The sequence below is a fragment of the Babylonia areolata genome, chromosome 4 (assembly GCF_041734735.1).
Source record: "Babylonia areolata isolate BAREFJ2019XMU chromosome 4, ASM4173473v1, whole genome shotgun sequence".
NCBI lineage: Eukaryota > Metazoa > Mollusca > Gastropoda > Neogastropoda > Buccinidae > Babylonia > Babylonia areolata.
Genome location: NC_134879.1, coordinates 47,488,658 through 47,500,195, shown reverse-complemented (window position 1 = coordinate 47,500,195; position 11,538 = coordinate 47,488,658). Strand labels below are relative to the sequence as shown.

The window sequence follows — 11,538 nt, the reverse complement described above, 5'->3', positions numbered from 1 at the left end:
TTGAACCCATGTATTGTGACCATCAAAACACGCCTTGAAGTCTTAATTCTGCTGCACTTTTCGATGTTAATTAGTGCTTCTGACAAAGTGTCTTCATGTCAGCTGGCATTACCACAGTCATTGAGTCTTGTCAAACTTATAACCCCCCCCCCCCAAAAAAAAAAAAAAAAAAAAAAAAGCTCTCATGTGAACGCTGACAGAGATTCGTAGAAGGTTTGTAGAACACGCAGGGCTGAAAAGTAAACAGTTCATGATATGACCTGAAGGCGCTCTGTGGTCAGTACAGCCCTACACTTCCTCAGACAGACTGACAGTCAACTTGACCTGTGCCTTTCGCTCGTTAAAAGTTAAAGGTCCCATTGCCTTCTGGGGCTATTGGGGCAGTGAATTCATGTCCACTGAGTTTTGGCCTCGGGGCCCAGTCCACTCTTTCCGCCGTTTCAGCATTCCCAAACCGATGTCAGTTAACATTCACACCTGGGTGGAGCGAGGAAAAATCGGAGTAAACTGCCTTTCCCAAGAACACAGCATCATGCCGAAACGGGGCCTCGAACCCTGATCACGGGTGAACACACTGGACCACAAGCCCAACGCCTGACCGATTCTGTCACGGCACGGGTGAACCAAAACTTGGAAGAAGCGGTGCTGTGTAATTGATACTTGCTATTCTCCTTTGGGCTTGCACACACACACAAAAATTATATAAAAGAATTAGTTTCGATAGTTGTTAACGCCCTTATTTTAGGAATTTATCAGCATAGACTCCCGTGTTACGGTGGACCAAAACTTGGAAGAAGCGGTGCTGTGTAATTGATACTTGCTATTCTCCTTTGGGCTTGCACACACACACACACACACACACACACACACACACACACACACACACACACACACACAAATTACATAAAAGAATTAGTTTTGATAGTTGTTAACGTCCTTATTTTAGGAATTTATCAGCATAGACCCCCGTGTTACGGTGGACCAAAACTTGGAAGAAGCGGTGCTGTGTAATTGATACTTGCTATTCTCCTTTGGGCTTGCACACACACACAAAAATTATATAAAAGAATTAGTTTCGATAGTTGTTAACGCCCTTATTTTAGGAATTTATCAGCATAGACCCCCGTGTTACGGTTTGATTCTTCAGTTTCTTTCTCATTTTGCTTTTCTGACTGTTCTTTGGCTTTATTTCCTGTCATGAAAGTGGTGTCAGTGTTGCTGGGATTCTCTCTTGAGTGACCTCTTGCATCGCTGGTGGTTCTCTTGAAAGCAGGCTTTATTTTCCTGTTCGCTGATTCTCGTTCCAACTGTCGTTGACTCTAGGTCGATTTCCAGCATTGTTGGTCTCTTTTTTCCCATCAAAAGTACCGACTGTTTTATCAAGAGGACAAATTTGAAACATGATTATTTCTCAATGGACATTGTCATGTACATAGACTTGTAAATCTTTTAACGAGAGGATCGGTTATTGACAGGACTATTTTTTAACGGACACTGTCATGTACATTGAATTACGTTATTTAAACTATTTATCAGATTAAATTCGGTGGTATCATCGGCTTTGATTATCACATTATTACAGCGTGCATGATGCCGCTCTGTTTAATTATATACAGATTTCAACATGAATTCACAGAACCTAGAAGGTACGACGATGTGTTTTGGCGTAAATAAAGACAGAATGCTGGAGGATGCGAAAGGAGAGACTGTCTTATGTCCATATTAATTTTAAAACATTGATTTTCGGCATGGCGATGGTGAAACGAGGTGTTCACGGTTTCCGTCCAGTGTCTTCTCTCCGCTGGTGTAAAGAAACAAAACAGAATTGAAAGCCCGTTCCATGATGCTGTCGTCGCATGGTCACAGCCTTGAAAGACGTGCAGTTAGTTGTGAGACATCATACGACAAAGACTGTTAATCTGTAGGGGGGAACTATTTCCTGTTTCCAAATTCAGGAAGTTGTAACTTTTGTTCGAACTGATGCGTGCTTTTGTTTTTATACTTGTTTGTTTATTCATTAGTGAATCAGAGATATATTGATTAGGTAAATAAATATTTCATTCATTTATTCGTTTATCTATTCATTTATTTGTGAATCAAAGATATGGAAAGAAAATATATTGATTAGGTAAACAAATATTTCATTCATTTATTCGTTTATCTATTCATTTATTTGTGAATCAAAGATATGGAAAGAAAGTTGATTCTGGAATCAGACTTCCATAAAGCAGGTCAAAATGTACATCAGTAGAACCGGCAACAACAATAGCAGCAGTTTGATAGTTGTAATTTTGATGTCAGTGGTAAGCGTAATGTGGACATGAATATATGTCTTTTTTTCTGTTCACTTAAGAGGCTATAGGTCTTTGCAGGCTACAAATCACATTGAAGATGAATCTTTCAATGTGTCTGGGCATGGCCTGATATAAATGGGGGTGGATGTGAGGGGGAGGGGGAATGCGCGCGCGCGTGTTACGCTTTGTTCCAATCAGAGAAGATTTTAATCGACTTCTGTTTTGTTATGTTCTGTATGTAGCCTACTCATCCATTCACCTATCCATCCATCCACCTGTTAATCCATCCATCCGTTCAATCATTCGTGTCTTTTGATGGAGAATCAACCCCGTGACTTCATTCAATTCACGTTTTGAACTTTCATCCAAAACCAATGAAGTTTGATAACCTGTGTGTTAATCGGTCCTGCATGAGGGACCCGTCTCATGCGACGAAGCTCATTGCCTCTTGCTCCAAACAGACCAACAGAGTGGACATTCCTGCCATACAATACATTGTAAATAGCCTGATGTTGTTCGTTGTGAAAGATAAGTTCCTTTTCCCCAGAGTATAATCGTCGTTACCAACTTCACCCCAGAGCTCACACTTTCATCTAGTTTTGAGGAACGAACTGTGTTGAAGTTCGCATGAAACCCGTTCCAGTTAACTGTGTGTTCCGTGTTCCGCCAATTGTATCGGGCCCTTGAGGTGTTAAGTATTGTTCTCCAAACTGTGATTTCATTAAACTGGTGACGAAAGTCGATGTAGTCTTTTTTTTGTTTGTTGGTTTGTTATTGTTGTTGAAGATGTATGTGTGTGTGTGTGTGTGTGTGTGTTTCTGCGAAAAATCAAAACAATGCTTGTTACAAAGAGAAACACAGCCAGAATCATTATCATGATAATCGAATGCCAAACAAAAAAACAACAACAACAACAACAACAACAACAACAACCAAAAAAAGCACAAAATACGGATAGATAAATGGATGAGTACGTTTATTTAAAGACAACAAACTTTATGTTTGGGCATTGAACACAAATTAATTTTATTAACTTTTTTTTTAATTAACTGCAACTGTACACAATATGTGCAAATTTCTTATCTCAGTATGTGTACGCAGACAGCTTAAAACTGACAGCACACATACTATGTAAAAGCTTTTGTTCACTGAGTGTTCACGTTTTAGCCATGCACATTATGTTATGGAATTCTCCCCTTTTGCCACAGATCTGGGGCCATATTCAAGAGAACATCCTCGCTGAGGGTAAATGTGTACCTGCGGGTAATCTGCCTGAGGCAAGGTAAACTGCCCGAGGGTAAGCAATATCCAGTATTCATGAACACAAGAGTCTACCTGCTGTCTACAAACCCGAAGGCAATTTACCCTTACTACCTGCCCACGAAGCAGGGGAAAATATGGCGGATCCTTTTGCAGCATTTTTCTTTCTTTTTTTTTTTTTTTTTTTAAAGGGAAAACAGGTGTGCTTTACGGATAGCACGTGTTTTGCGAACTCTCTCGACAATGTTCCGAGCTGTGGTGCATGAGAAGTGAAACTGAGAGCATGCCAGATGTTAGGATTTTTAGAAAAAAAAATGAGGATGGGTTAGCTGTCTGAGCGAACTGCATGTGTCTTGAATACAAAAATAACTTATCCTTCAAGGTAAATTGTACCCGGGGTCCCAACCAGTCAAAGATAACTTGCCTGAAGGCAAAATGAATTTTGTCTTGAATACGGCCCCTGGTGTACAGAGCACGAGTCATTTATTGTTAGGTTAATTACAGTTGTACTGTCACCAGGTACAGTGGAAAATACGACAAAACAGGTAGAATATTTTTAAGACATGACACCACCTCCCGAACGAGTTTATTATCACTCGTGGGAAACATGTCAGTTTTGTGAGTCGTGGTTCGCTACTGGTATTTAACATTGTGCAGAATTTTTTAACATTTTGGGGCGTCTGTTGAGACTGTTTTCAGAAATTGATCGAAATAATTTAAAGCTTGAAAAACAAACTGAAGCACAAAGAAAAAAAAATAGACAGCACTTTGAAAAACAAATTACAACTGCATTATTTTGTATCAAATTACCATCACAAACTGACTGGGGCTAGGAGGAGAAGGATAGTAGACACAGCAAGGAAAGAAGAAACAAAGAAGACTGAAAACTATAAAAAATAAAAAAGAGAGAGAGAGAGAGAATGAAAGAATGAATGACAGCGAGGGAGAACAGTGTTTCAAGCCCTCCCCCTACACATCGCTCTGTGACTGCATACAAAAAGCGTTGTTCTGCCTCAAACAACACACCACGACAATCTGATTATTATTATCTGGGTTAGATATCAAAGGCACTTCAACGAATTCGACAACAACACCGTGCAACACATACGTGATAGTAATAACCCTACAGTAAAACATCATTTTCGTATAAAAAAAAAAAAAAAAAGAAGAAGAAGAAAAGAATAATGATGATATTGAACAACGATAAGATTTTAAAAGTCGCACATGATAACATTTACTTGGGAGGAAAAATCCTAATACCATTACCATGATTGTTATGCATGTCTTTTTTAATGTTCATGCTCACAGGTACCCCCATCTCCATCCCTTGTTACCTGGATTAATGTCCACATCATTTTTCAGCACAGTAACTGCGCCGGGAGAAGGGGAAGAAAAGAGGAGGGGGCGTTCTGTATCATTTCACCCGAAAATCCTTCCCCGGCGTTGTCGCCGCGTCACACTTAAACACGCGCGCCTGCACGCACGCGCACACACACAGAGTCTCTCTCTTACACTTCCCCCCCCCCCCCCCACACACACACACACACACATATGACTCTTTGTCTGACTGATTTCGGTCTGTCTGTCACTCTCACCCCCCACCCCTCTCTCTCTCTCTCTCTCATTGTATTTCTCTCTTTCCCTCTCTCCCCCTCATTATCTCTCTTTCTCTATCTCTCCATCTTTGTTTGTCTATCTGTCTGTCTGTCTGTCTGTCTGTCTGTCTCTCTCTCTCTCTCTCTCTCTCTCTCTCTCTCTCTCTCTCCTGCCTGTCTGGTCCCTTTCTTGCACTTCCCTCAGCCTTTGTCTTCAACTGTCTGTTAATTCGCCACATGTTTGCCCTGGGCGGGGTGGGTTATAATAATCGTCGGGAAGTGGGAAAGCTAATTGCAAAAATGTGTTTTCGTTGTGTTTTTGTAGGATTTTTTTTGTTTGTTTGTTTTTTGTTGTTGTTGTTGTCTTTTTGGTTTTGGTTTTTTAGATTAGCTTCTTTTCCTCCCATCCCCTTTAAGTGCGAGTTGTGGATGTAAACAACAACAGAATATGCATACGCCTTGCTTACACGTCTATTGGATTTTAACGATGTATTGGCGTCTATATCCTTAAGGTCAATGCCTTGCTTATCTTTTACTTCGTTCATAAAGATATTGTATTTGTCTCTCTCTTCGTAAACACGCTTTAAAAATTATATTACATTATATATCTAAAGCTGCCCGGGTTCCACCAGCTCCGTTCTAACCCCATATTTTCGCAAACCTTCCTTTCCCAAATATGTTGGGTTGTTTTTTTTTAAAGTAAAACATTTGCGAGGGCGCCAACAACGGCCAGGAAAAAAATATCAACAACGAAAAGAAAGGGGAAAGAAACCGAAAAAAAACAAAAAAAAACCCCTCTTAACAGCGCTTTTTTCTGTTGTGTGTGTGTGTGTGTGTGTGTGTGTGTGTGTGTGTGTGTGTGTGTGTGTGTAGGTTCATTGCATCTGATAAGCTCCTTTCATGTCATGTCATCCTACCCCTCCTCATCTGGTTCTTTACTAGAACGTAAGGATCGTGGGTTTTTTGTGGTTTTTTTTTGAAGATATGGAGTGGTCAAAAGCTGAAGTTACGTCCCCTATAGTACCCCCCCCCCCCACCCCCCACCCCCCACCCCCCACCCCTCCCCCAACCATAACCGCACCCTGAGATACCGACAATAAAAAAAGGGAAAAAAAAGAGAGAGAAACCCGTTTTCATCCAGTATCCAGTCTCATAATGCTTTCCATTACATTAATTTTCGACTTGTGTGTGCGTGTGCGTGCGCGCGTGTGCGTGTCTGTGTGTGCGTGTGTATTTGGGTGTGTTTGTATCTATGTGTGTTGGTGGGTAGGTAGGTGGATGTGGGTGGGTGTATATATATATTTTTTTCATCTTACTAATAGTGGGGGAAAACCAAGTACAGTTAACAAAGCAACTCCTTCGTTATTTGAAAAAAAAATTGAAAAGATCTATACAATGTCGAAATGTAACGAATAATAATAATAATACTTTTTTTTTTATGGCGCGATATCCAGCACCAATGCTGCTAAAAGCGCCTTACATCATAGTTGACTATAAACATGCCTTAAAAAAAACATATCAACCGCTATCTGACAATGGAAAACATCCAGTGTGTTCATATGAATGCAGAAAAGTACACTGAAGATGATAAAACCTATGAAGTAAATACTACAACCATCTTCAGCACTCGTAGCCAGGTTACACTGCACGGCATCAGAGACTCTTCTGGTGGACTGCCTGACAGATTTATTCGCCGTGAGGGTGTCGGGGATCAGGCTGCTGAGGTCTCTGGACCTCTGGACCCCTGGGGCCCTGCTCATCGTTCTGGTCCGGGGCTATGGCAGGCTGCCGGACATCAACTGAAGCAGAAGGACACAGAGACAAGGAGGAATCAATAAAAACCTTTCCCCCCCAAAACGGAGTATGGCTGCCTACATGGCGGGGTAAAAACGGTCATACATGTAAACGCCCACTCGTGTACATACGTGTGAACATGGGAGTTGCAGCCCACGAACGAAGAAGAAGAAGATTTAAAACCTTGACAATACACGTTGCGCTAGCAGTGGGCAACACATATTTTCACTACCCCCATGCGATAATGAATAAATGAATGAATAAATGATGATATGGATACTGATATGGCGACTATCCTCGTTCGGAGACCAAGCTCTAAGCGTTTTACAAACTCGGGGTCATTTGTCACAACAGTCTGCCTTCCTGGGTAGAGCAGACGTACGGCTGTCATTGGGCGCTCATCATTCGTTTCCTACTTCATTCCATCAGATTTCAGGCACGCACACGTGCACACTCAGACATACATGTACAAGTTTTACGTGTGTAGTTGTGTTGTTTTTTATTATTATTATTATTATTATTATTATTATTATTATTTATCCCGCCATGTAGGCAGCCATACTCCGTTTTCTGGGGGGGGGGGGGGGGTGCATGTTGGGTATGTCCTTGTTTCCATAACCCACCAAACGCTTACATGGATTACATGATCTTGAACGTGTGTATTTGATCTTCTGCTTGCGTATACACACGAAGGGGGTTCAGGCACTAGCAGGTCTGCACATATGTTGACCTGGGAGATGGGGAACAAAATCTCCACCCTTTACCCACCAGGCGCCGTTACCGAGATTCGAACCCGGGTCCCTCGGGTTGAAAGTCCAACGCTTTAACCACTAGGCATTTTACGCAGTGGGCAACGCACTGTTTTCACTTCCCCCTACGATAGTACTTGCAGCAGGTGATCGGTCACCCACTGTACGATTCGAGACATAATCAGAGCGGTCTTCTTAAAAAAATAAATATGAAAATAAAATAAAAAGAAGTAAAAACATGTGTCAGCTCTCCACAGTATTTTCAGTATCATTAGCTCAAGGAGGCGTCACTGCGTTCGGTCAAATCCATATACGCTACACCACATCTGCCATGCAGATGCCTGACCAGCAGCGTAACCCAACGCGCTTAGTCAGGCCTCGAGGGGAAAAAAAGATAAATACATAAAAATACTACTACTACTAATAATAATAATATTCATAAGGCGCAAAATCTTGATGAAGTCAACTCTAAGCAAGCAAGCGCGCGCGCACACACACACACACACACACACACACACACACACACACACACACACACACACACACACACACACACACACACACACACACACACAAATTCCCGAACTTAGTATGTCTAATTCACACTCGACCTTTTCTACGTCATTTGACACACATAGTAAATTTGTGACCGTGGGTTTGATTGGTTAACCCTTTCACCGCCAGTCAGTTTAGAGTACAAGATTCCCTTGTGGTATGAACACAGAAAAGACAGTGACTAAGAACAGCTGGGGATTCCCCCTGCGATGTATAGAAAATATGACCTATCCTACTACCGAACATTACGAGCAGTAGGTTCATGGATAACAGACCAATGAATGGTCACCTTTCAGTGACATGGGTCCTCTACTACGCTTGTGCATAAATGCGAGCTTGGCGGTGAAAGGGTTAAGACGCTGGTGCATGATACGTTTTCAATCGCACGGTCGCGGGTCACTGCAGTCTGCCTGCCCCTGCTCACTCAAGGAATTGGGCCCTGTTTCACTGTGGGCGCGCGTTTGAAGTGGTTAAAGCGTTAGTTCAACCTGTCACTAACACACACACACACACACACACACACACACACACACACACACACACACACACACTCAACACAACACAACACACACACACACACACACACACAACACAACTCAACACAACACAACACACACACACACACACACACACACACACACACACACACACACACACACACGCACATACACAAAAAAAAACCCAACCGCAAAACAACTCACTCAGAACTCGCAGCTGCTCAACCGCAGGGGGCAGCCCCAGCCGACCAAAGGCGCCCCCCATGGCGAAGATGACCCCGGCGGTTTTCAGCCCCATGCCTTTCGTGCTGATGGACTGGAGGGCAGACACCACCTGGGCCAGCCAGGGGACTCCCGTGGCCAGGGACTGCAGCTCGGCGGCCAGGGACTTGGGCTGGATGCCTTGGGCCGTGAAGCCCAGCCATCCCATCAACAAGGGTGTCAGCAGGACGGAACAGACCCCGCACAGCCAGGGCCACCAGCGACGAACCACTGTTGGAACGAAGCGGTATAAGACGAGGTGAGGCGAAACGAAACATGACTGCTCCATCTGTTCAACTGCAAAGGTTTTAAATAACGAAATACAAACAGAAAAGGAAAAAAAAAAAACCAAACCAAAACAACAAAAAAAAAGCACATAACAGGTTCCTTAGCATTTTACGGCCATCAGAGGCCATCACTGTGTCTTCTTCTTGTTCTTCTTGTTTTTCTTCTTCGTCTTCTTCATCTTCGTCGTCGTCTTCTCCTTCTTCCTCTTCATCATCATCATCGTCGTCGTCGTCCTCTGCTTCTTCGTCCTCTTCTTCTTCTTCTTCGACGTCGTCGTCGTTTGCTTTTTCTTCTTCATCGTCGTCGTCTTCGTATTCTTCTTCTTCGTCGTCGTCGTCGTCGTCGTCGTCGTTTGCTTTTTCTTCTTCTTTGTTGTCGTCTTCGTATTCTTCTTCTTCTTCGTCGTCGTCTTCGTATTATTCTTCTTCTTCTTCTTCTTCGTCGTCGTCTTCGTATTCTTCTTCTTCTTCGTCGTCGTCTTCGTATTCTTCTTCTTCATCGTCGTCGTCTTCGTATTCTTCTTCTTCGTCGTCGTCGTCGTCGTCGTCGTCGTTTGCTTTTTCTTCTTCATCGTCGTCGTCTGCTCCTTCTTCTTCTTCTCGTTCGTGCCCACTGTGTCCAAGGCTCGGCAAAGGAAAGCAGGTCCCAAATCCGCTTTTCCCGAAGTTTCAGCCCCCCCCTACCCCAACCGAAGTCAGGTACCTATCCACACCTGGGTGGAGTGAGCAACTATCTGAGTGGAGTGCTTTTCCTAAGAACGCAGCACAACATACCGAAACAGACCTCGAAAAGAACCCTTTTCACTTTAAAACTCACATGTGGGGAAAGTCTACAACAACAACAACAACAAAAACAACAAAAAAACATCAACAACAACTATGGGTTGTGAAATAAGACTCACTTTGGTAACACAGTGTCAACGTTTCAAGCCTTAACTCGCTCAGTACGGCCAGTCCTGTCTTCTCCTCTACACAGACCCCTCGGATGGCCAGTGGGTGTCTCAATGACCCAACCTTTAGCTTCCGTTGTCAGAATTGTGGTATCTTTGTCAATATTCACCTCTTCAGTATAAGAGTCTTCCGCTTGCAATATTTTGATGATGGTAACTGGGGTGAAACGCTGTTAACGTCGTATCTTTCGCCGTTCGTATGGAGAGAGTTAAGTTCGTACTTCAGGGAGTGTGATTAACGGAAACGAGGTGAGGGCAGGGAGTTACAGGAAATATGGAGTGAGAGAAAGTTTGGTGAAGAATGAGTTTACCATTGCGCATTTAGATGGGTAGATGTGTGTGACAGGGGGTGGTGGTGGGGTGGGTGGGCGCGGGGGGCGGGGAGAGTGGGAAGTAGGGTTGTGGGGGCGAGTAGGATGGTGGTGGTGTGTGGCTGGGTGAGTGGGTTGGTTGTTGTGTGGATGGATAGTGTGGGGAAGGGAAGGGGGAGGGGTAACTGGACTGCTCGCAGCTGAAAGAAAGCTGTGTGTGTGTGGCGTAAGCTTGAAATCGAAACGCGTAGTTCCACTCGACCACTTACGTGTGGGATCATGGTACGTTCTCCACACGACGTACACGAACAGAACTATTGCCAGCAGGGCCTGGACCTGAAATACACACACACACACACACACACACACACACGTACACACACACGTACACACACACACGTACACACACGCGCACACACACACACACACACACACACACACACACACACACACACACACACACACACACACACACACACACACGTTTCATTATAACCCAGTTACAAGTACAATGCCCCAAATCACCTATACGGCCCAATCCCAGTACGGCCCACTTCCATTATGTCCCGATTCCAAAAGTGCACAGTACTGACAGGGCCCAAAAAGCCTGATGACACCGGGTGCTGCTGGTCACGAACCCTAAGACCTCGGGGCTTCAGTGGGGCCCAGCGCTAGGACCCGGCAACACTGGGACGTCAAGGAATCACGTGTTGAAAAAAGGTCGATTCCCACGTGTCCCCAGTACCACTGAGCTCCAAACATGGGCGGGCTTTACAGGAACTGGGCCCTTGCAGCCTTTATACGTCTGCAGGTTAACACGCCGCAGCGTGAATACAATGAAAACTAAACTGGTAAATGGTTGCGGCCCCCCACCCCACCCCTCATCATCCCTCCCGCTCTCCCCGCCCCCTCGCCGCCCCCCCCCCCTCCCCCACCCAACCCCCCTTTCTCTCTCCCCAGAGGAAATCTTGAGATCATTCTTTTC

General features: G+C 44.0%; 1 protein-coding gene across 1 annotated transcript in view; it reads right to left on the bottom strand.

Moving 5' to 3' along the window:
- Positions 1-3,251: 3,251 nt before the first annotated feature.
- Positions 3,252-11,538, bottom strand: part of LOC143281245 (uncharacterized) — an 11,859-nt gene continuing 3,572 nt past the window's right edge. The window contains exons 3-5 of the mRNA XM_076586354.1: positions 10,823-10,889; positions 8,949-9,236; positions 3,252-6,948 (exon numbers count right to left, since the gene is read on the bottom strand). Coding sequence (XP_076442469.1) covers positions 6,836-6,948; positions 8,949-9,236; positions 10,823-10,889 — 468 coding nt within the window. The 3' untranslated portion in view covers positions 3,252-6,835. The remainder of the gene's footprint in view (positions 6,949-8,948; positions 9,237-10,822; positions 10,890-11,538) is intronic.